Genomic DNA, 25,437 nt, shown 5'->3' on the forward strand with positions numbered 1-25,437 from the left:
CATTTCAAGTCTGCTATTTTTCAGCATCAACCCAGGAAAATATTGTGCTGATTTTCACTCTGGTTGGTTGTTGTCTTTATTGTAATGTTCTTTTGTCTTGAATGACCATGCTATTGTACATTTCTGTATATCAAGAATTCATAAAGCACACAATTGCTTTCCGGCAATTGTTTCATAGCATGCTAAAACATGTATGAGTTGTGAGTGGAAGTGGAAAATCACTATGCCTGATATCTTGTTTATGTTTAACATAAACGTAAACAAGACGTATTTTTTATTGCTATTCTAGAGCTAGCATGGGATATTTTAGCATGCTTTGGAAAAGTGCCAGAAAGCAATTGCACGTTTCATGAATTCATGATATACAGAAATGTACAATAGCATGGTGATTCAAGACAACAGAACATTATAATGCAGACAAGAAACAACATGAATGAAAATCAGCGCAATATTTTCCTGAGGAGACACTGAAAAATAGTAGCCTTAAAATGTTTCAATTAATTTGAAACTCCGGGATTACATTGAATATGAATTTATCCCATCAAGGACCAAGTCTCCCAGTTTAGTAATTTTAGGGGCAATTGTTGATAGAAAGCAAAATAACACCCCAAACTAGTTGATATTCAAGGCAATGTTTCTGAAAGTCAAGCAGAGCAATTTCTCTCAGATTTTCACTCAAGGTAATTAGATGTTATAAGATTCATTTAAGACCAAAATACCATTTAGTGAAGTCTTGTGGACATAGTTTACAATTACATTTAAAACGGCTTTGTTTTGTTGTATTTTGACACCTTGAAACTTCAGTCATAATTTTCTCGAAAAAGTTTTCATGGAAGTTTTTTTTAAATTTGCCATTGTTATGACAACCATGTCAAGTCTGAGATCCTGACTGTGTACTGTCAAAATTGTCCCTGGTGGCCAGTTATTCTGTGTTATGTAAAATGGGCATGGCGTCATTTTGTTGCTATGGTAACTCAGATCCTGGTTAAGTGTACCCCATTTGAGACTTTCATCTTTCTCTAGCACACCAGTAATGTTCGATTTTGTGTTGGATTAATTGTGGTGCTGCTCTAGTCACTCAAAGTTGAACGGTATTGTTACTCACAAATTCGATTTAGCCACCTCAGAGCAGACATCAACTTACGATGACAACTAGAAAAGTGAAGAAAGAAGAAATTGTAACTAAGCCATGGCGACCGAGTCAAAAGACCTTAGCCAATCCAAACTATGATTTTCTAGAATGAAAGCAATTAAAAGTTGGACTGCTGGTGCAAGACTCTTCTGTGATTTAAATGGCTTATCAATTACGATTTTGTTCGTTAGGGAAATCAGAAGCTCTTCTTGATGTGATGGAAGCCAGAAAAGAAATGATGGCCTCGCTAGAAAGATGCAGAGAAATGATGGGTATGTTTGTTACTTAGAGGTCAATTTTCTTTGTAATTGATACCTAACTAATGAGATAAGCATGTAATCACAGACCATGTATACACCTCTATTACACCCCTAGCAATGAAGTAAGTGTTTAACCTGTAGGTCAACTTTATATGCAAGTGAGATAAGCATAGAAACGCAGACCATTGATACACCTGTATTGCACCTCAAGCAGTGCTAGAAAGAAAAGGAGATATACACTCTGTTAATATGGTAACATGGTAAATGAAACTTCCATCATTGTGAGCTTTAGCCCTTCTTCAAAGCCAGAAGTAGGTTGAAGAGATTCAGAAGGGGATTACTAACAATTTTATTACTATAGCAGTCTTTCTGTTTATGCCATTGGCAAACACAAGGTCATAAAAAAACATTGCTGTCCACATATGCAATGCGTTTGCAGTCTTCTTTCTGCCTTTTTCTTTATTACTTCTTATTCTGTAGTGTAAGTGGCTTATCAATTATGATTTTGTTGGTGAATGGTTCAAGGAAAAACACTTCTTGAAGCCGTCATTGGCCACTCTCTTAATTGGATGGTGTTATCTCGAAAACAAGATTCTGAGAGAGTTCATTACCTAGCAGTCAATCTTATTTTCAAATCATACCTAACTGATAAGATAAGCATGGAATCACAGACCATGTATTCATGTGTATTGCACCTCAAGTGGTGCTAGAAAGGAAAGGAAATTTACACCCTGTTTATATGGTAACATGGTAAATGAAACTGTCATTGTGAGCTTTGGCCATTCACGGGGTGTTACTAAACAGAGAAACAAAGTAACAAAAAACTGAGTAACAGGAAAAAATTGTCAAATCTTTTAGACATGTGTAAAATTGATTGAAACAGATAAAAAGTAAAGAAAGAATGTCTTTCAAGGCACAGAAAGGCATTTTGCTGTTTGAAATTGATGTAATGGCTGCCTATATCATTAAATGTACACATGATACTGCGCTGAAGGAAGGACCTGAATAGTGTGTATATTTTTCTTTCTTACGTCAAAGTGTTCAAAATTATAGGCAAAGTGGCTAAGGTCTAAAACTCTTAAATTTTAAAGAGGCCAATGCCCAAGACTATTGTGGCTGATCACCGTGGAAAGTTTTCGAAACGTGAAATTTGATACTATACATATCATCTTTGTCAGTTGGTAGAAAGGAAATCTTTCACCTGACGGACGGTTGCAGTGGTTGAATAACTTAAAGTGGCCCGATTGGATTTTTCAATAGTGACACCTTCCAACTTAAAATACGTGTGTAAATCACAATGCATTAAAACATAATGTAGGAGATTGATATCCACACTTTTGCTAGGGATAGACCAAAGTTTCGGGTGCGGTGTATTTTATCGAAATTGGAGTTTTTATAGCAATCCAATGACGTCATTGCTGTTTTTACTCACGATTGATTTTCTTGAAATCTAGAGGTTTTCTTTCTAAACTGTCTACTGTACTTGTAGTTTAGATAGTGTGCCTAATGTGTAGCGAGTTTAAAGAAATTCTATGAGAGTGATTATGAGAAAACTTTTGCTGAAGTTTTCAACTGTTAACATGACACAAATCTAATCGAGTCGTTCCAGTATATGTTTACCGGGCTCAGGGAAAGCGCATTTGGAGCACATTATTTTTATACACATGAACCACATTTCCTACAAAGTGGAACAAAATCGCTTCATTTGATTTGGAAAAATATGAACTTGAATAAGGTGGCTATTTTGCTTTTTTGTGAAAACTTGGCTATGTTTTTACACTGAGGCAAATATTAAAAAATATTCTTGATGAATTTCTTTTAAACTCAGCCCTCAATGAGATAAATTCATATTCAGCGTAATCCAGGAGTTTCAAATTAAATGAAACATTTTAAGGGTGCTATTTTCAGCATCAACCCAGGAAAATATTGCACTGATTTTCACTGGTGTTGGTTGTTGTCTTTATTATAATGTTCTTTTGTCTTGAATCACCATGCTATTGTACATTTCTGTATATCATGAATTGCTAAAGCGCACAATTGAAAGGCCGCGTGTAAGAACGTCCCCTAGATTTTTTGGCCATTTTGAAAGTGTTCAAAAATAGCTGAATTTTGGCATGTAGGCTTCGTTGTACCTCAGAAACATTGCTCTGGATTTTTTTTGGCTGGGGCGCTCTTCGTTCTCGAGAAATAACGTATGCAAAAAGCTCAGTTTTCCAAGCGGCATCTTTTGGAGATCTTTTGTTGAACAAAAAACAAAAGAAACCTTATTATTTTGTTGAACAGCAAACAGGCAGACTGTTTATAGTGTATTCCACTGAATCTTAGCTGTCTTAAAGTCAAAGGAAAATAGTATATAGAGCGGAAATCTGGGAACAGATTGTTTACATCGGTTATTGTGACGTAAACACAACACGTGAATCGATCGAGCGGCAAACGAAATACCATCGAACGAAAAAGAGATGTGCCGCATTAGAGCTCTGTCAACTAGTATCTTAAGCATAGTGTTAAAGTACCTTGTGTGCCTGCCTGGTGGTTGAGAGGCATCATAAAGCCTCGATAAACCCGTAAGTCATCAGCACGTTTTAAAGAATCAAAATGTGTTCTGAAACTTCGAAGGTAGCTGATATACCGTAATCGTGTTATCGGCGTTCGAAGTCAGATCGAGCCAGGCAGCAAAGTCCAAGAGCAGTTCTTGCCCAAGAAAAATACCCTCTCGTGAGTTGTGGCCCATTTGCCAAGCGTTGCTAGTGTCAAAGTTTGGAAAGCGAGAACTGGTTTTTGAGTGATAAAATTTGTCTTGTATCGACCGCCATGTTTTCCCGCGCACGAGGTGTAAAGACCCTTCCCGGCATGCATTGCGATCACGTTCTGCTCGCGTTTCTCGAACTGGTAACTAGATTGTTTCGGCTTTTTTCATTTAAAGGTAATAATGGCCAACAAGTAGCGATCGATTGTAACATAGATCTGTGATCCAGGTTGCGTTGATTTTATTTCATATCGGCATGATTTGTAGTGTTTTGAACTTCTGGGATCAGCGGACATGCAGATGTATGGAGACCCGTACGTTGCGCAGACGGGTTAATTTGTTAATCTGTTAGGCGGTGCGTGACATAAAGCTACGATCGCGTTTGTCTAAAAATATGTATTTATCTCGTGATTTTTAGCCATTTAAGACGTTGCTGTATTTAGAAAAGTGCTTATTTGATGTTTATTTGTTCAGTGCAGATAATCATTGTCCCAGATAACCAAAGTAAGTTCCAGATGTTAACACTATTTTCCGGCCGCCATATTTTACCTATTTAAACCTGAAATCAACATTTTTGAGCTTATACGTTGCGTGAAATTAACGTTTTGCTGTTTTCTAAGTGAAATCAACATCCCTTCCGTCACGCGTTACGTGAAATCAACATTTTTTCCTATTTACACCTGAAATCAACATTTTTGAGCTTATACGCTGCGTGAAATTAACATTTTGCTGTTTTCTAAGTGAAATCAACATCCTTGCCGTCACGCGTTAACATGAAATCAGCATTTTTACCTATTTAGACCTGAAATCAACAATTTTTAGCTTATAAGTTGCGTGAAATTAACATTTTGCTGTTTTCTAAGTGAAATCAACATCCTTGCCGTCACGCGTTAACGTGAAATCAGCATTTTTTCCTATTTACACCTGAAATCAACATTTTTGAGCTTATACGCTGCGTGAAATCAACATTTTGCTGTTTCCTAAGTGAAATCAACATGCTTGCCGTCACGCGTTAACGTGAAATCAGCATTTTTACCTATTTAGACCTGAAATCAACATTTTTGAGCTTATACGCAGCGTGAAATCAACATTTTGCTGTTTCCTAAGTGAAATCAACATCCTTACCGTCACGCGTTAACGTGAAATCAGCATTTTTACCTATTTAGACCTGAAATCAACATTTTTGAGCTTATACGGTGCGTGAAATTAACATTTTACTGTTTTCTAAGTGAAATCAACATCCTTGCCGTCACGCGTTAACGTGAAATCAGCATTTTTACCTATTTAGACCTGAAATCAACATTTTTGAGCTTATACGTTGCGTGAAATTAATATTTTGCTGTTTTCTAAGTGAAATCAACATCCTTGCCGGTACGTGTTAACGTGAAATCAGCATTTTTACCTATTTAGACCTGAAATCAACATTTTTGAGTTTATACGCTGCGTAAAATTAACATTTTGCTGTTTTCTAAGTGAAATCAACATACCTACCGTCACGGGTTAACATGAAATCAACATTTAAACCTATTTTGACCTAAAATCAACATTTTTGAGCTTTTACGTTGCATAAAATTGACATTTTGCTGCTTTCTAAGAGAAATCAACATCCTTGCCGTCGCGCGTTAACATGAGTCAACATTTTAAGCACTTTTGACCTGAAATCAACAAATTTGAGCTTATATAAGCTGCGTGAAATTGACATTTTGCTGGTTTCTAAGTAAAATCAAAGTCCTTGCGGTCGCGGCGGGCCGATCCTTTGTTATAATAAACCAAGGAGACTTACGACAAAGGCTTGGCTTGGCTATTATAACAAAGGATCGGCTCTGTTTATCATAGCAAAGGCCTGGCTTTGTTTATTTGAAGGACTCGGCGGGAAAAGGGCATCAGGTGTTTTAATCAAAGGTGAACTTTGTCGAAAACGCTCCAAATTTCGCATGCAGTTTCGTTCAGGTATGTTAAGCAATGTCCCGTAATTTTCGCACTAAGGTTCGCTTCGTTCTCGAGATATTGCGTATGCAATAAACCACTCGGTTTTTCCAACCTGTGTGCCTTTTTTGCATACGTTATTTCTCGAGAACGAAAAGCAACCCACCGAAAAAAACTTCAGAGCAATGTTTCTCAGGTGAAACGAAGCCCACATGCCAAAATTCAGCTAGTTTTAAACACTTTCAAAAATGGCCGAAAAATCTAGGGGACGTTCTTGCACGCGGCCTTTCAATTGCTTTCCGGCGATTGTCCCGTAGCATGCTAAAACATGTATGAGTTGTGAGTGCAAGTGGAAAATCACTATGCCTGATATCTTGTTTATGTTCAACATAAACGTAAGCAAGACGTATATTTTATTGCTATTGTAGAGCTAGCATGGGATATTTTAGCATGCTTTGGAAAAGCGCCGGAAAGCAGTTGCACGTTTTATGAATTCGTGATATACAGAAATGTACAATAGCATGGTGATTCAAGACAAAAGAACATTATAATGCAGACAAGAAACAACATGAGTGAAAATCAGGGCAATATTTTCCTGAGGAGACACTGAAAAATAGTAGCCTTAAAATGTTTTAATTAATTTGAAACTCCAGGATTACGTTGAATATGAATTTATCCCATCAAGGACCAAGTCTCCCCGTTTAGTAATTTTAGGAGCAATTTTTGATAGAAAGCAAAATAACACCCCACACTAGTTGATATTCAAGGCAATGTTTCTGAAAGTCAAGCAGAGCAATTTCTCTCAGATTTTTACTCGAGGTAATTAGATGTTATAAGATTCATTTAAGACCAGAATACCATTTAGTCAAGTCTTGTGGACATAAGTTTACAATTACATTTAAAACAGCTTTGTTTTGTTGTATTTTGACACCTTGAAACTTCAGTCGTAATTTTCTCGAAAAAGCTTTCATGGATTTTTTTTTTTAATTTTGCCATTGTTAAGACAACTGTGTGAAGTCTGAGATCCCGACTTATCCCTGGTGGCAAGTTATTCTGTGTTATGTAAAATGGGGCATGGCGTCATTTTGTTGCTATGGTAACTCAGATCCTGGTTAAGTGTACCCCATTTGAGACTTTCATCTTTCTCTAGCACACCAGTAATGTTCGATTTTCTGTTGGATTAATTGTGGTGCTGCTCTAGTCACTCAAAGTTGAACGGTATTGTTACTCACAAATTCGATTTAGCCACCTCAGAGCAGACATCAACTTACGATGACGACTAGAAAAGTGAAGAAAGAAGAAATTGCAACTAAGCCATGGCGACCGAGTCAAAAGACCTTAGCCAATCCAAACTATGATTTTCTAGAATGAAAGCAATTAAAAGTTGGACTGCTGGTGCAAGACTCTTCTGTGATTTAAATGGCTTATCAATTATGATTCTGTTCGTTAGGGAAATCAGAAGCTCGTCTTGATATGATGGAAGCCAGAAAAAAACTGATTGCCTCGCTAGAAAGATGCAGAGAAATCAGAGGTATGTTTGTTACTTAGAGGTCAATTTTCTTTGCAAGTGATACCTAACTAATGAGATAAGCATGGAATCACAGACCATGTATACATCTGTATTATACCCCTAGCAATGAAGTAAGTCTTTAACCTATAGGTCAACTTTATTTGCAAGTGAGATAAGGATGGAATTGCAGACCATTTTTACAGCTTTATTGCACCTCAAGCAGTGCTAGAAAGAATAGGAGATATACACTCTGTTAATCTGGTAACATGGTAAATGAAACTTCCATCATTGTGAGCTTTAGCCCTTCTTCAAAGCCAGAAGTGGGTTGAAGAGATTCAGAAGGGGATTACTAACAATTTTATTACTATAGTAGTCTTTCTTTTTATGCCATTGGCAAACACAAGGTCATAAAAAAGCATTGCTGTCCACATATGCAATGCGTTTGCAGTCTTCTTTCTGCCTTTTTCTTTATTACTTCTTATTCTGTAGTGTAAGTGGCTTATCAATTATGATTTTGTTGGTGAATGGTTCAAGGAAAAACACTTCTTGAAGCTGTCATTGGCCACTTGCTTAATTGGATGGAATTATCTCGAAAACAAGATTCCGAGAGAGTTCGTTACCAAGGGGTCAACCTTATTTTCAAATCATACCTAACTGATAAGATAAGCATGGAATCATAGACCATGTATGCATGTGTATTGCACCTCAAGTGGTGCTAGAAAGGAAAGGAAATTTACACCCTGTTTATATGGTAACATGGTAAATGAAACTGTCATTGTGAGCTTTGGCCATTCATGGGGTGTTATGTAACAGAAGAACAAAATAACAAGAAACCGAGTAACGGGGAAAAATTGTAAAATCTTTTAGACACGTGTAAAAGTGATTGAACCAGATAAAAAGTAAAGAAACAGGGCTGTCATTAAGTTTTGAAGCAGCCGTTGCATGTAAGTTATCACCCGTAGCAGTGAAATACTTGTCCCACGGCCATATTCCAAAGGCCCGAAAGGGCCTGAGCATCTAGGGGGTTCAGAAATTTTTTGAACATGAAACCCCTGGAAATGCATTTTCCTGCTTTCTAGGGCATGAAAATGGCAATTTTCCTAATCAAAAATGCTGATAAAACAGAGTGATATTAGGTTATAGTGCATCATCAGCAAATAGTGAAATAACATCTTTGTTGCAACAACCTATGCAAGTGGTCCTTATTTTAGTACTGTTTGTTTTTCACAGTGCATAATTTAAAATTCATACACCTTAATTTACAGAGATCAAATGAATAAAGTTATAAAATATCTCCAACAGACTTGAGTGTTCCTTGTTAACAAAAAAAAAAATGACAGTCCGTAATCAGCAATATGGTTTGATGCTTGCTGTTAGTTATAATAATTCGTTATTATGGTCAAATGCATAAAACGGGAGTGAAACCGGAAATAAAAATTATAATAACATCTCTACATTACCGAGCTATCTCACCATTAGAGGAGCTCAAATAAGCTGGATCATACATTGAACATCTCTTTCCGTTACAGTGGTAATAAGAATGAAATACTTTACCATTTCTAGACTCGGGAAATTTTTCTTCCACTCTTTGTAGCATAATAGTCGGTTCCACAGGCTGCCCACGTGCGGCTGAAGTACTTGCAGTACTTGAAGTTGTGATCCCTGGTATTTGTCGACCACCTCGACCAGCTGTTTTGTGAGCTTCCTCATTTCCATCGGTCCATTGGGATTTAGAAAAAACTCTGTCGATCCCAGGCTGTTTTGACGTGGGTTCTTTTCTCTTATTCATATTAAAACATAACTTTCTCTACACACGCGCGGGACCAAACACGATTGAGCAGCCTAGACAACACTCTACATCGGTCGGCGGAATTTCTCAAAAGGTAGGAGCAACGTATTGCATAATAAGTATTGCTGCTTAAAATGGCGTCTAAATGTAATTTACGACGATTAAGCAAACTGAAAGTTTGTCTCCAGAGTAAAATATAAATAGTAGAACCAAGGAGGGAAGACACCAAGAAACCTTTATGTTTATTTCAACAGGTAAATGTTTAAAAATAAATTAGGTAAGTGTAGCATGTTCGTACCATCAATCGACATCTTCACCTGTAACATCGAGTGAACTCAGCCGTAACAGGTGTTACGGGTTACGGCCCTTAATGACAGCCCCGAAGAAAGAATGTCTTTCAAGGCACAGAAAGGCATTTCGCTGTTTTAAATGCATGTAATGGCTGCCTATATCATTAAATGTACACATGATACCGCACTGAAGGAAGGACCTGGATAGTGTGTATATTTTTCTTTCTTATTTCAAAGTGTTCAAAATTATAGGCAAAGCGGGTAAGGTCTAAAACTCTTAAATTTTATAGAGGCCAATGCCCAAGACTATTGCGGCGGATCACCGTGGAAAGTTTTCGAAACCTGAAATTTGATACTATACATATCATCTTTGTCAGTAAATTTGGTAGAAAGGAAATCTTTCACCTGACGGACAGTTGCAGTGGTCGAATAACTCAAAGTGGCCCGATTGGATTTTTCAATAGTGACACCTTCCAACTTAAAATACGTGTGTAAATCACAATGCACTAAAACATAATGTAGGAGATTGATATCCACACTCTTGCTAGGGATAGACCAAAATTTTCGGGTGCGGTGTATTTTATATAGATCGGAGTTACCATAGCAATCCAATGACATTGCTGTTTTTACTCACGATTGATTTTCTTGAAATCTAGAGGTTTTCCTTCTAAACTGTCTACTGTACTTGTAGTTTAGATAGTGTGCCTAATGTGTAGTGAGTTTAAGCAAATTCTATGAGAGTGATTATGAGAAACCTTTTGCTGAAGTTTTCGACTGTAATCTAGGAGTTTCAAAGTAATTAAAACATTTTAAGGCTGCTATTTTTCAGCGTCAACCCAGGAAAATATTGCGCTGATTTTCACTGATGTTGGTTGTTGTCTTCATTATAATGTTCTTTTGTCTTGAATCACCATGCTATTGTACATTTCTGTATATCTTGAATTCATAAAGCAATTGCACATTTTATGAATTCGTGATCGATATACAGAAATGTACCATACCATGGTGATTCAAGACAAAAGAACATTATAATGCAGACAAGAAACAACATGAGTGAAAATCAGTGCAATATTTTCCTGAGGAGACACTGAAAAATAATAGCCTTAAAATGTTTCAATTAATTTGAAACTCCGGGATTACGTTGAATATGAATTTATCCCATCGAGGACCAAGTCTCCCAGTTTAGTAATTTTAGGGGCAATTTTTGATAAAAAGCAAAATGACACCCCACACTAGTTGATATTCAAGCCAATGTTTCTGAAAGTCAAGCAGAGCGATTTCTCTGAGATTTTCACTCGAGATAATTAGATGTTGTCAGATTCATTTAAGACCAGAATACCATTTAGTGAAGTCTTGTGGACATAGTTTACAATTACATTTAAAACGGCTTTGTTTTGTTGTATTTTGACACCTTGAAACTTCAGTCATTTTCTCGAAAACGCTTTCATGGATTTTTTTTTTAAATTTGCCATTGTTAAGACAACTATGTCAAGTCTGAGATCCTGACTTCGTACTTTCAAAATTATCCCTGGTGGCAAGTTATTCCATCTTATGTAACATGGGGCATGGCATCATTTTGTTGCTATGGTAACTCAGATCCTGGTGAAATGTAGCCCATTTGAGACTTTCATCTTTCTCTAGCACACCAGTAATGTTTGATTTTCTGTTGGATTGATTATGGTGTTGCTCTAGTCACTCAAAGTTGAACGGTATCGTTACTCAGATTCAATTTAGCCCCCTCAGAGCAGACATCAACTTACGATGATAACTAGAAAAGTGAAGAAAGAAGAAATTGCAACTAAGCAATAGCAACTGAGTCAAAAGACCTTAGCTAATCCAAACTATGATTTACTAGAATTAAAACAATTAAAAGTTAGACTGCTAGTCATGTTTTGGAAACCTTGAGGGGTCCAGTGCACTATGCAGAATTTTTTTAAGTGTCACAATTCATGGCTTCATCAGTATTCTATGCACAGCATTACTAAGACCTTGGACTCGTGTGAATCACATGATACTTCTTAATCAACATATAGTTTGGAATGGCCAAGTTCCTTTTATTTACTGGAATTAATTAATTTTTAGGTAATTAAAAAATTTGGATCGCCAGTCATTTAGTGTTTTGACGACCTCAACCAGCCACTAGTCATTAAGTCACAGTTATTTTATTACCTTTTCTTTAACTTTTATTTCTGAGCATATGGGTTAATTAAATAACATCGCGGAAAACCACTGCTCACCAGAGTTGCTTTGTGAATTGGTTTTGTAGATACTATTTATATATCAATTCTAAAAACTTAATTATAATCGATTATATGCATTTGGAAAAGATTTTGTAATTATTTACCCTTTGAAATTTTTTACTGTTGCTCGGTTTCTGACTGTTATTCCATAACTCGTTACTCGTTACTCTGTGTACATGTAGTAGCACCTGCCCTTTATCAAAGCCAGAAGTTTGTTGGAGAGAGCCACAGTTTTACTTATTCTTTATTTTCTGGTAAATGAATGGTTGGTTGTTATTAAAACCAGTGGAAACTACTTTGTACAGTCAAGAACTCAGGGAACTTGCAGAGAGAAGATAACCATGGAATCATAGACCATAATGTCCACTTGTATTACACTTCAAGCAGTGATTTGTTTTACCATGCCATTAAATTCCTCCCCAATTTGCTGTTGTACGTAGTCTGCTACCAAGGAAATTTACACTCTGTTTATGATCAACATGCAGTTCATTTCCAGTTTTACTGGGAAATCGGGTGACAACAAAGTATGATGATCATCTTGGTGATGGCCTTACGACTTATCGAAAGCACAATAGTTGTGAAACAACATTGATCAGGTTAGTAGACGATTGGAAATTGGCTCGGGACGATCATCTGACAGTGGGAATATTATCAACAGATATGTCCAAAGCTTTCGATAGCTTACACCCACCTCTTATGCTATGCAAATTAAAAGCTTATGGTTTCCAGCACAGAGCACTGGATTTGCTGCACAGTTACTTGTGCAATCGCTTATGCAGAGTGCACATTTGGTCAGTAACTAGCTTATGGAGAAATGTGGAATGTGGCTGTCCTTAGGGATCCGTGTTAGGGCCACTATTGTGGAACATCTTTCAGAATGATCTTTCATACAACGTAGATTCTGCGTTATCAATGTACGCGGATGATCATCAAACCTATGAGGAAGGGCAAAACATGTGTACAGTACTTGCGAAACTTCAGAAGAGTGCCACCCTAGCGACCAATTGGTATGATTCAAAACTCCTTCAGGGTGACCTGAAGAAATATCAAACGATGAGCATTCGGAATAAAAGTCTGACTGACCTGTGGAGACAAAATGTGTCTAACCGTGAACAGCAAGGATATAATGGAATCAGAAGATTTGAAACTCCTGGGTGTAACGATAGACTGCGATCTTAATTTCAATGTGCATATTTGTAATGTCTGTAAGAAAGCTAGCCAGTGAATTGGAGTGATCATGAGGTTGAGGAATCTTATCCCAACTGCAGCCAAATTACACCTCTACAAAGCAGCTATTCTCCCTTATCTTACATATTGCCACCTGGTGTGGCATTTTTGCGGAGCCTTAGACACTTGTAGATTAGAGAGAGTACAGGAGTGAGGACTGCATGCTATTTTTAGAGATAAGTTGTCTAGCTACAAGCAGCTGTTAGAGAAAGCCAATCTACCAACATTGTATAATAGGAGATTACAAGACATATGTATTTTAAGGTATAAGGTTAAACACAATTTGTGCCCGTGGACTATTTGTAACATGTTTTATACTAATAGCCACACTTATAGTTTACGGCAGAGAGATTTTCATTTACCTAGATTTAACACTGTTACGTATAGAAAACATTCAATTCGATATCTAGGCCCTAATTGACACAATAATAAAGTCACTATTATGATTATGATTATGATTATGATTATGATTATGATTATGATTATTATTACTATTATTACATGGTAAAGAGAACTGTCATTGTGAGCACTACTCCTTGATCAAAGCCAGAAGTAGACTGAAGAGACCCAGAAGGGGAAATAACTGTAATAGTAATTAATAGTAATTTTTCTTCTTATGCCTTCGGCTAAGACAGGGTCATAAAATACATCCCTGTTCAATTATTCAGTGCCTTTTTGCTGTTTTCCTCTTTGCATTTTCCCTTACCAATACTTTTCTGTAATCTAAATGGCTTATCAATAATTATGATTGTGTTCATTACGGAACTTAAAAGCTCATTTTGATATAATTAAGTCAAAACGCGTATCTTAGAACGTATTAACTCGGAACGAAGACTCGGGGAACCCGTAGAAAGAAGTATTTTTATTACTTAGAGGTCAATTTTCTTTGCAAGTGATACCTAACTAATGAGATAAGCATGGAATCACACGCCATGTATACACCTGTATTACACCCCTAGCAGTGATTTTATTTTTCTACATCATTAAACTATTAGGCAGTCAAACAGTTCAACATTTTATTGTGAGAGAAATCCCCATGTAAAGTTGCAGTTGTTCAGGGTCTACGGCAAGGGAAATTTACACTCTGTTTATTGTTATCATGGAGTAAACATGGTAAATGAACTGCCACTGCGAGCATACGTGAGTTGAAGAGACACGGAAGAGAATTAATGGTAATGTTTTTGCTAGAGTAAAATCTTTCTTTTCTTGCCAGTAGTGAAGAAAAGGGTATAAAAAACCCTTCCCAGTGCTAATATGCAATGCATTTTGCAGTTTTCTTCTTAGCTTTTTGTTTTTTGTAAATGGCTTATCAATTATTTTGTTCGTTAATGGTTCAAGGAACAACATTTGAAGCCTCCATTGACGTCTTACCTATGCTTTTCTTCAAAACAAGATTCATCATGGAACTCCAAGAGAGAACTTAGTTTATTACCTAGGGGTCATCCTTATTTTCAAGTCATACCGAACTAATGAGATAAGCATGGAATCACAGACCATGTATACACCTGTATTACACCCCTAGCACTGATTTTATTTTTCTATATCATTATACTGTTAAGCAGTCAAACAGTTTAACAGTTTAACATATTGTGAGAGAAATCCTCATGTAAAGTTGCCATTGTTCAGGGTCTGTGGGAAAGAAAATTTACCCTCTGTTTATTGTTATCATGGAGTGAACATGGTAAATGAACTGCCACTGCGAGTATTAGTGGGTTGAAGAGACACGGAAGAGGATTAGTAGTGATGTTTTTAGTAGAGTAATCTTTATTTTTTATGCCAGCAGTGAAGACAAGGTCATAAAAACCCCATCCCTGTGCAAATATGCAATGCATTTTGCAGTTTCACTGGATTAATGACCAAGTATCCTTTTCCATCCCTGTGAGAGATGACATCAAATGAGGACAAAAAGAGGAAATTTGAGTGTTTTGATAATTAAAAACTACAGTGTGTTATTACCATGACTGCTTCTGATATTCTTTTCAGACCAGACAAATTCTACAGTTGACTGAAAGTTGCATGTCTCACAGCGATGTCAAACCAGGTGCAGCATTTGCCATCACCTATTTGGAGGAGTGTGCACCACAAATTGCTGTTGGATAACTGTCAGATATGCAAATTTCAGTCAAATCTCAGTCAGTGGACCAAACCCCTGTACTTTTCTTTTCAAGTCACTCAGATTTTCACTTTGTTTTCAAGATTTACCATCACCTCTCTTGCTGCAATGGAAAGAGATAGTTCATTAATCAAGTCATTAATTCCATCAATGTTAGATAATTATTCAGTTGGTCCTATATTTGAAACATTACATTATCCAGTTGAAATGTTGAATATCGAAGCCATACCGTACATGTATTGAATTAGTAAAGGTACTGGTCATTATTTGGGTGGAACACTTCTGCTGTTTTGACTGTAATGAATCCTGGAAATGATTACAGTAGTTAACTATGTAATATACATATTAAAACCTTGCAAGTTGAAGCAGAATTGTGTCTCTACATTGTCCGTTCTTGTTCTGTTTGCTCTGTTGTTTAAATGGCTTATTGATCACAACTAGGTCAGTTTCAAATTGAGGATGATACTTCTATTGACCGGCAACTACACCTCCTGGAAGTAAGGGTCAAGGTACTCCTAAGCCAAAGTAAGTTTATTACCTAGGGGTCAAATTAATTTGCAAGTGATATCTAACTAACTAGATAGGCATGGAATTGGTACACACCTGTATTTGTACCACTTTGTTTATAATCAGCGTGGAGTTCACATGGTAAAGAGAATTATCATTGCGAGCATTAGTCATTGATCTAAGCGCAAAGAAGGTTGAAGTGAACCAGGAGTCGGATTAATAGTGATAATAATTGATAGTAATTTTTCTTTTTATGCCATCAGTGAAGACAAGGCCATAAACAAAACATCCCTCTGCAAATATACAATATTTTTTTTGCAGTGTTCCTCTTGCCTTTTTTTTCTCTTACCACTTCTTGTTATGTGGTGTGAAATAAAATGGCTCATCAATTACAATTCTGTTCGTTAGGGAATCACAGGAAAACAGCTCTTGATGAAATTAAAGCCAGCATGAGCAACTTGGAACAAAATGTCTTGGAAAAAGTACGAAAACTCAGGGAACTCAAGAGGAGATGTAGATCTATCTCTCAAGAACAGATATAGGGAGCTTAAGCAATAATGAGGGCGACTCCAAGGACGAGGGCTGGAAAAAATGCATTTAATATATTTTACCTTTGAATTTCACGATTATCTAGCACTTTTCAGTACGCCAAGCGGTCTAAAACCCTTTCGCAAACTAAAGATGCACGTGCACAGCCATTGTTTTGCTCATCAAACCTTTTGTTTGGTGACGTTCTCGTTGCCATTACTGTCTTGACATGCTTAAGGTCTCTAACAATGTGAGATGATCAAGTTCCTGGTGTTTTGTAGAATGTGAGCAATGAAGGCTAATTTTTGGTATTTTCTCTTGGAACTGATTGCTGGTGTTACATATTTAGTTTGAGCAGGTTTTTAGACTGATTGGCAGGCTCAACAAATCTAGATTATTGTGAAATTCAACGGTAAATTACAATCCCTTTCTGACTAGGCATCATTGTCCTTGACATCGCCATTGTTATTGCTTAAGGTTTCTATTCCTGTGCAAACAGGGAATGTATTTTTGAAGTTTTCCTCCTTGCTCTTTTGTTTTATCCTTACAACGTCTTGTTCTGTTGTGTAAGTGGCTTATCAGTTACAATTCTATTGTTTAGGGGACTATCGCCTCAGGACTAGATCTGCTGTTTGAAGAACGTAAGTTTGTGAAGAAAGAAGAAATTGTAACTAAGCCATGGTGACCGAGTCAGAAGAATTTCGCCAATCCAAACTATGATTTACCACAATAATTAAAACAATTAAAAATCAGACTGCTGGTCATGTTTTGGAAACCTTGAAGGGTACACTATGCAGAATTTTTTTTAAGTGTCACAACTCGTGGCTTCGTCAGTATTCTATGTGCAGCGTTGCTAAAACCTTGGACTCATGTGAATCGTGTGGTACTTCTTAGTCGACATATCATAGTTTGGATTGGCTAAGGTCCTTTTATTTACTGGAATTAATTAATTTAAAGTTAATTTAAAAATTTGGATTGCCGTTCACTTAGGGTTTTGACAACCTTGACCGGCCCCTGGTTGTTAAGTCACAGTGATTTTGTTAGCTTTTATTTAACTTTTATTTCTGAGCATATGGGTTAATTAAATAGCATCGCAGGAAAACCACTACTCATCAGGCTTTCTTTGTGAGTTGGTTTTGTAGATACTATTTATATATCAATTCTAAAAAAACAATTATAATCGATTATGAGCATTTTTAAAAGATTTTATAATTTTTTACCCTTTGAAATTTTTTACTGTTATTGGGTTTCTCTTTACTTCGTAACTCATTACTCGTTACTCTGTTTAGTATACTACTTTGTACAAGAACTCAGGGAACGTGCAGAGAGAAGATAACCATGGAATCATAGACCATATGTGCACTTGTATTACACTTCAAGCAGTGATTTTTTTTTACCATATCATTAAATTGTTTACGCTATAGTGCAGCTTCACATATTATTGTGAGAAAATTCCTCCCCAATTTGCTGTTGTACATAGTCTACTACCAAGGAAATTTACACTCTGTTTATGATCCACATGCAATTCACATGGTAAAGAGAACTGTCATTGTGAGCACTATTCCTTGATCAAAGCCAGAAGTAGACTGAAGAGACCCAGAAGGGGAAATAACTGTAATAGTAATTAATAGCAATTTTTCTTCTTATTCCTTCTGCTAAGATAAGGCCATAAAACACATCCCTGTTCAATTATTCAGTGCCTTTTTGCTGTTTTCCTCTTTGCATTTTCCCTTACCAAGACTTTTCTGTAATTTAAAATGGCTTATCAATTACGATTCTGTTCAATAGGTAATTTGAGATGTCGTCTTGAAATGATTAAAGCCAGAACATGTATCTTGGAACGTATTAACTCAGAACGAAGACTCGGGGAACTCATAGAAAGAAGTATGTTTATTACTTAGAGGTCAATTTTCTTTGCAAGTGATACCTAACTAATGAGATAAGCATGGAATCACAGACCATGTATACACCTGTATTACACCCCTAGTGGTGATTTTATTTTTCGACATTATTCAACTGTTAAGCGGTCAAACAGTTTAACATTTTATTGTGAGAGAAAGCCTCATGTAAAGCTGCTGTTGTTCAGGGTCTGCGACAAAGAAACTTTAGACTCTGTTTATTGTTATCATGGATTGAACATAGTAAATTAACCGCCACTGTGAGCATGAGTAGGTTGAAGAGACACGGAAGAGAATAAGTAGTAATGTTTTTACTAGAGTAATCTTTCTTTTTATGCCAGCAGTGAAGACAAGGTCATAAAAAAAAAACCCCGTCCCTGTGGGAATATGCAACCCATTTTGCAGTTTTCCTCTTAGCTTTTGTTTTTTCCTGACCAAGTCTTTTTCTCTAATGTAAATGGTTTATATATTGTGATTCTGTTTGTTAGGGAATCGCGAAGAAACACTTTTTGACGGAATTAAAGCCACCACAAGCAACTTGGAACGAATGAACTCGGAACCAAGAGTCAGGGAACTCATCGAAAGAAGTAAGTTTTTTTTACCTATAGGTCAACTTTATTTGCAAGTCAGATAACCATGGAATCACAGACCATGAATACACCTGAAAGGAAGGGTGATGTACTCTCTTAATATGGTAATATGGTAAATGAAACTTCCGTCGTCGTGAGCTTTAGCCCTTCTTCAAAGCCAGAAGTGGGTTGAAGAGATTCAGAAGGGGATTACTAACAATTTTATTGCTATAATAATCTTTCTTTTTATGCCATTGGCGAACACAAGGTCATAAAAAAAAACATTCCTGTCCACATGTGCAATGCCTTTTGCAGTCTTGTTCTTTGCCTTTTTCCTTATTACCTCTTATTCTGTAGTGTAAATGGCTTATCAATTATGATTTTGTTGGTTAATGGTTCAAGGAAAAACACTTCTTGTAGCCGTCGCTGGCGACTTGGATGGAATTATCTCGGAAACAAGATTCACCTTGGAACTTGTAGAGAGATGTAAGTTTGTTACCTAGAGGTCAACCTTATTTACAAGTGATACCTGACTAATGAGATAACCATGGAATCACAGACCATGTATACACCTGTATTACACCTCTTGCAGTGATATTGCTTTACCATATCATTAATCTGTTGAATAGTCAAACAGCTCAACGTTTTATTGTGGAAAAATTCTCACCTCAAGTTAATGTTGTGCAGAGTTAGTGGCAATGGAAATTTACCCCCTGCTTATTATCAACATGGAGATAACATAGTAAAATAAACTGTCACTGCGAGCATTAACTCTCATAGAAGCCAGAAGTGGGTTGAAGAGAACCACAAGGGGATTAATAGTAATTCTTCCTTTATGCCATCAGCGAAGACAAACTCATAAAAAAAAGAAACATTTCTGCGCAAATATGCCATGCGTTAATGCAGTTTTCCTTTTAGCTTGTTTTTTCTTACCACGTCTTGCTCTGTTGTGTACGTCAATTGGCTCATCAATTATGATTCATTTGGTTAGGGGATAATGAGGAAATTACACTTCTTGATGTAACTGAAGCCATGACAAGCTGCTTGGAACGAAGACTTGGGGGAGTTAGAGAGACATGTAAGTTTATCACTTAGGGATCAATTTGCAAGGGATACCTAACTAACAAGTATGTCGTATATTGTTTTCACTGTGACCTGTGCGATGCAGGTTATTATGGATACACGCACACGTACTCACGTGAAGGTATAGAGGGCCACAAACAACCCTAAATAAACAATAGCACAAAATATTCTCAGATGCTTGTCTGCGGACATATCTGTTCTGAGAAGCAAACAGTGAGCTGTTAGGAATGGATGATGTCATGGAGGCTATTGCATTTATTGCTATTCAAATATTTTTCATAACACGTGCAGTTTTGAAAAGTGGGGAATATCACTCGGATATTCCCCAGTTTTAGCTGGGGCATATTCAGTCACGTGACATGTTTAGACCAATCGTGTGCGAGCGGAAATATATGATCTATTGTAATTATCCATATGTAAACACTATTGCAACCAGCATGAGAAGGTCCTCATAAAGTAGTTTCACACCCTGAAGAAATGCAAGAACAAGCTCGAAAAAGTTCCTGACTAACCACTAAAAATATCTTAGCATTCTCTTTGAAAAACCAAGTGCTATCGAATAGTGAAACTTGTCTGACACACACATGAATCCCTCCTTGTCTTCAGCACGCTTATTTGACCATTGGTTCCACCATGATTCAGTCTCTGAATGGGCAGAAATGAAGGTAAGCAAAAACTAGTCAGCCTACTCTGTGCAATTTAAGCTGCAAAACAGACTGAGTATAAGAAAAATGTTTGTGTTGGCTTTGGATTAGTTATCCATTAACTTCAGGGTTGTAAAGTAATCTAGTGCTGGATCGAATTGGTGTGCAACTGAGCAACAAGTTGCTTGTGGATGCCATCTGCAGGAAACAATTTACCTATTGCCTAGTACAATGACTGCTCCATGGTTAGAAGCCTTACCAAACTTACTTGAAAAATTAAGACTAATGGCAGCCAGTAAACTTAACACCCCAAAACATTTTTTTGGTGTTTGGCTTACTGGCTGCCATTAGTCCTGATTCATTTATTTTTCATTTGGTACATGACAATGCCTTAGTCTTTAATCGCCATAAAGGTGATTCAAAATTAATTTGTTTGTTTTTTAGTTTCTCTTGGTATCTGACAAGGCAAATCAGAACTTCCCAACTGCAGTGGTAAAAGGCCCAAAAAATACTCCCATTTTGGGAACAACAGGGGGTCCTATCCACCAGGTGGAGTGTGAGGAGCAAATGGCCCAAAAAGAACACCCACCAACACCACTTACTCCAGATAGTATACTGCCAGTCGACAATTCAGTTTTCAAACTTTGGCAACTTCTTCTGGATGATTGCAGTGACGTTTCATCAGAGCACCTTTTGTCCTGCCATTTTTTCAGTGCAGCAAATCCTAAAACTGCCCTCTATTTCGAAGAGCTGGGACGGGCTAGAGCGCTGGCAGAATTGATGGCAACTCAATACTCTTTTGAAAGGGAAATCTCATGTAATCCGCATTCGTGGACTTACCTTGATGAAATCATGAAGAATGAATGTAATAGCACTTGTCTATACATTTCTTGTTATGGTCAAGAAGTCTTTTTATGGATTCTCAAGATGAGTGGAGCAATTTCTCTCCGCAAAATAACAGTGGATAACAACATGCCACCTGCCAAATTAGCTACAAATTTGGATGCAGTTTTTGCTAACATGGCTAATAGCATTTTATCTGAAGAGGATTGCAACGATCAATCTGTACATGGCAATGAGCCGAAACCTGATTCTTCTCAGATTTTAACTTGGTGCTACAAACTACTCATCGATCCTGTGTCTGGCTTACTCGAGGAGCCTTCCATCCTCATTGTTCCAGAAGGTGGCTTGTGTCTAGTTCCATTTGCAGCGTTACTCGATGATAAAAGCGGGAAGTATTTATCAGAGACTTTCAGGATCCGCATCATTCCTTCTTTGACGACTCTCAAGCTCATTCAGGACAGTCCTGCAGACTATCACAGTCAGACTGGTGCTCTGGTAGTGGGTGATCCTACTGTTGGTGAGGTGATTTACAGGGGAAGTGTCAGTAGAAAGTTTGTACCGTTGCCTGGTGCAAGAAAAGAAGCAGAGATGGTTGGACTACTGTTGGGTGTTCAGCCATTGTTAGGACAGTACGCAACAAAGCAAGTGGTACTTCAAAGGCTAATGTCAGTGAGTCTGATACATATTGCTGCACATGGTAATGCTGAAAGCGGAGAAATTGCTCTTGCCCCTCTAGACCCTACTACTGTAACTCCACAAGAAGACGACTATCTCTTAACAACGTCTGACATTTCACAAGTTCAGCTGCGAGCTAAACTGGTTGTACTAAGCTCTTGTCACAGTGCCTGCGGACAGATTAGATCCGAGGGAATGATTGGAATAGCTCAAGCGTTCTTAGGATCCGGTGCACGCTCAGTTCTGGTGGCATTAGGGGCATTAAATGACGGAGCAACAGAGCAGCTGATGTGTCATTTCTACGAGCATCTTCTTCGTGGGGAGAGTGCCAGTGAGTCTCTTCACCAGGCCATGAAGTGGATGAGAGGTAGCGGCTTTACCAAGGTTTCTGACTGGGCACCGTTTACTCTGATTGGAGATGACGTGACATTTGACTTTGGAGAATAAAAGTAAGTTTGTTATGCTGCTTGGGGGTGTTAACAAGTCAATAACCCTTAACCTGAGGGAGTTAACTCACAATTTAAAGTGCGTAGGTCAGAATCCAAAACCCGGACTAATGTTTGTGTTTTTTTCCTTCTGCCTCCTAATTGGCTTCACGCTACAGAAGGGATGTAAGCTATATCTTTGTTAGTTTGGCATCTCATAGCAACCTCCAAGCCTGAGCTCTCCCTGTTTATCAGCCATTGTTGACCCTGACTCTCATGCCTATTGTCACATGCCATTTTATTCACTCAATATCTTTTCTTTAATCCTGCCTCTATTAAGCCCCTCCCCCCACCCTCCTTCCCCCCCTCCCCCCCCCCCCTGCCACACACACACCTAAAAACAAGCAACGAGCAAGCGCTCCCTTTTTGGAACAAGCAATTAATCCCCCACCCCCTCCTCTCCCCCTGCCCCTTTCCTTCTCAACCAAAACAAGAAACGACAGACTGCATTTTTACTGTACCACCCTGGGCACATTTACCTGAGAGCTTTAGGATAAGAGTTAACATAATTGTACTCAATGAGAATTGTATTATACACTAGTCAAGACTAATTTGAGGAACAAAAACTACGATGAATTCCTTCAAATTAATTCTGTTTTCTTTGGCTCTCTTTTTCTGTTTTAGAAAGGAAGATTTATGGAAGGAAAAGTCGATTCAAGAAAAACAAGCGGTGACTTTGTTGTTTTCTGTTTGGGTACATCGTCTGAATAAAGCATAATCGTTAATAACAAGTGTCATGCACATGTTTCTCTTCTTAGCATTAACACTCTGAACTGGTCATTCTTGCATTATAGTTATCTGCTAGTACTGTACCACATAATGTATTTTTGAGCAATTAGTGCAACAAAATTTTTTGGTAGATTGTTAACTGATGATAACTGATTTTAGTCCCTTTAAATATGACTACTCATGCAGTTTTTACTGAAAAAAGATTTCGAGAGAATTACAGGCATTGTATAATAGTTTGAAATTGCAGTTAAGGTGAATTTTAAGTCAAAATTATGGTAGTGTTTTGAAAGCACTGGTTTATTTAGCAGAGTCTTATTACATAATGTAGTAATTTTCTAATCAGTTTTTTTGTAAAAATATCGAACTGGTAGACATCTTCGACAAAAGGAACACATTTTAATGTGATAGTATAGAAGTCGCAAATGTTTTGCATGTCTTTGTCTTGATTAGTGATACCTGTTAGACAGAGAATCTGTCCGAAAGTAAAAATCCTTTGCATGTATGATAATATTGCTTTTGTGAACACTTTTATTATTGATTTGTTGAAACACGCAATATCAGAGAGCGTATTATACTGTCATATCCTGGTTAGTAAGAACAGAGTGAGTACAAATAGTGTGTGCACAGGGGGAAGACAGTTCACATTTTTGGAAGGTTCACTGGCGAGAACGTTACTGAATCACAAAGAGAATACCTTAGATGATCAAAATGGTTCAACATCTAATTAATATGCAAGGTTTAACTTATTTCTTGTGTCAATCAATCAATAGAGCGATCAATCTTTTAATCTTGTTGCTTAGGAGCTTGTGGGCTCCTTAAAAAACATAAGTTTCTTTTTATTTCAAAAAGAGTTATCAGCCTCAACTGATGAGAAATAAGAGCCTAAGTTAAGTTGAAAAATGTACAGGAGTGTTATTAAGGCAGTAAATTAGAAACATGAACCCATTATTACTCAATAAACTGAAGAGTTGTCTTTATGACATGGTGGTCAACGTTTTTTTCTCTTTTTCTGTGTGGCTAGCTGTTTTGATACTGCAATTATAACAGGAATCCTGACTTTTAGCTCATGGATGACATCATCCATGAGCTTTAGCAGGCAGTCAGATGGGCACTCCCTCACTCACTCACTCCATTGTAATTAATTTATTCATTAAACCTGGATTATACATTTTTCCCCTTCCTCCCCCGCTAAGTATTGTTTTGTCAAAGAGTCTTCAGCCCATGTTTGGCAGGTTTTAGGGGGGACTAGAAAGGCATACATTTTCGTCCGATATCAGGGAGAGCCTGGGTACGAGGTTCTGGAAGGATCAGCCATTTCAGTTTCATGTGTCTCGCTTTTGTAAATATGTAGTATTTTACCTATGGGCTTTTGCTTGCACATAGATGAAAGCTGAGAGAGGTATTTATGACTGTGGTCCTGTATCAGTCACAACAGCATGACCGACGAGGTCAAAGAAATTGATACAAGACGAAGTTAGAAAGTGACATTGTGTTTAGCAAACATGAAAGCTTTTTTTTCTTGTCTAGCTAGAGAATTTGATGGTTTCCACTTGCTTTCTCTCCTTGTAGAGTCCAAGGTAAGCCTAAGTTCTTGTTAAGTTTTGGCTTCATTGTTTCTGTATTGTATTATTTTTTTGTACACATGGAAATTCTGGCGGTGCTCCTATCGAAGTTTTTAAATGTGTATTTGAAAATGAGCTTACTTAAAGCAAGAAGTTGCTGTTGATCACTCTACATTTCTGTATTCTATGCAGTTCGACCAGAGTAAACATTTCTTCACGGATGGTATATAAGTCAGCCTTCATGACAGAGTAAATATACTGTAAAATTTGAGAGAGGGATCATGGTTAGACCAATGAACATCCAAGAGACTGTGTAGATCGAGCGTCGATAAAACCAGGAACATGCAACATTCTGGAACATCCTGCAACATCGAATAGTTATAACAGTTATGAGAAAAATATGTGAAACTACATTTTCAAAATTTGAATTAAACAAAAATAAACTGGGATCAGCTCGGAATATAAAAACAAAACAAAAACAAAAACATAACAAGAAAAAAAGAAAGGAAGATGGAAATGACTGTTATGAGTGAAGGATACCTTCCAGTTGTTCGCCATCAGTATAATCATGTGACTGTCCCTTATTCCCAGATTTCTTTCATAGAAAATCGAGATGGTAGCGTTCAAACTCTTTAATCAGACTGAAAAATATGAGTACCCGAGTGTGATTTCTTTATTCAA

At 37.2% G+C, this 25,437-nt stretch overlaps 1 protein-coding gene across 8 annotated transcripts in view; it reads left to right on the top strand.

The window, feature by feature from the left end:
* Positions 1-24,174, top strand: part of LOC110062989 (uncharacterized) — a 78,039-nt gene extending 53,865 nt beyond the window's left edge. For 7 of the 8 annotated variants that reach the window (XM_089275957.1, XM_089275954.1, XM_089275959.1 and 4 more), the window contains 12 exons: positions 1,324-1,404; positions 7,515-7,595; positions 15,675-15,758; positions 16,149-16,222; positions 16,870-16,909; positions 18,057-18,152; positions 18,655-18,753; positions 19,138-19,221; positions 19,727-19,813; positions 20,425-20,483; positions 20,907-22,429; positions 23,090-24,174. In XM_089275957.1, coding sequence (XP_089132083.1) covers positions 1,324-1,404; positions 7,515-7,595; positions 15,675-15,758; positions 16,149-16,222; positions 16,870-16,909; positions 18,057-18,152; positions 18,655-18,753; positions 19,138-19,221; positions 19,727-19,813; positions 20,425-20,483; positions 20,907-22,427 — 2,306 coding nt within the window. In that variant the 3' untranslated portion in view covers positions 22,428-22,429; positions 23,090-24,174. The remainder of the gene's footprint in view (positions 1-1,323; positions 1,405-7,514; positions 7,596-15,674; positions 15,759-16,148; positions 16,223-16,869; positions 16,910-18,056; positions 18,153-18,654; positions 18,754-19,137; positions 19,222-19,726; positions 19,814-20,424; positions 20,484-20,906; positions 22,430-23,089) is intronic. The other variant, XM_089275956.1, reaches the window with a different exon arrangement.
* The last annotated feature ends 1,263 nt before the right edge of the window (positions 24,175-25,437 follow it).

Source organism: Orbicella faveolata, unplaced genomic scaffold (genome assembly GCF_042242905.1).
Source record: "Orbicella faveolata isolate gen_17 unplaced genomic scaffold, um_ofav_v1 contig_4, whole genome shotgun sequence".
In the NCBI taxonomy this organism is placed as follows: domain Eukaryota; kingdom Metazoa; phylum Cnidaria; class Anthozoa; order Scleractinia; family Merulinidae; genus Orbicella; species Orbicella faveolata.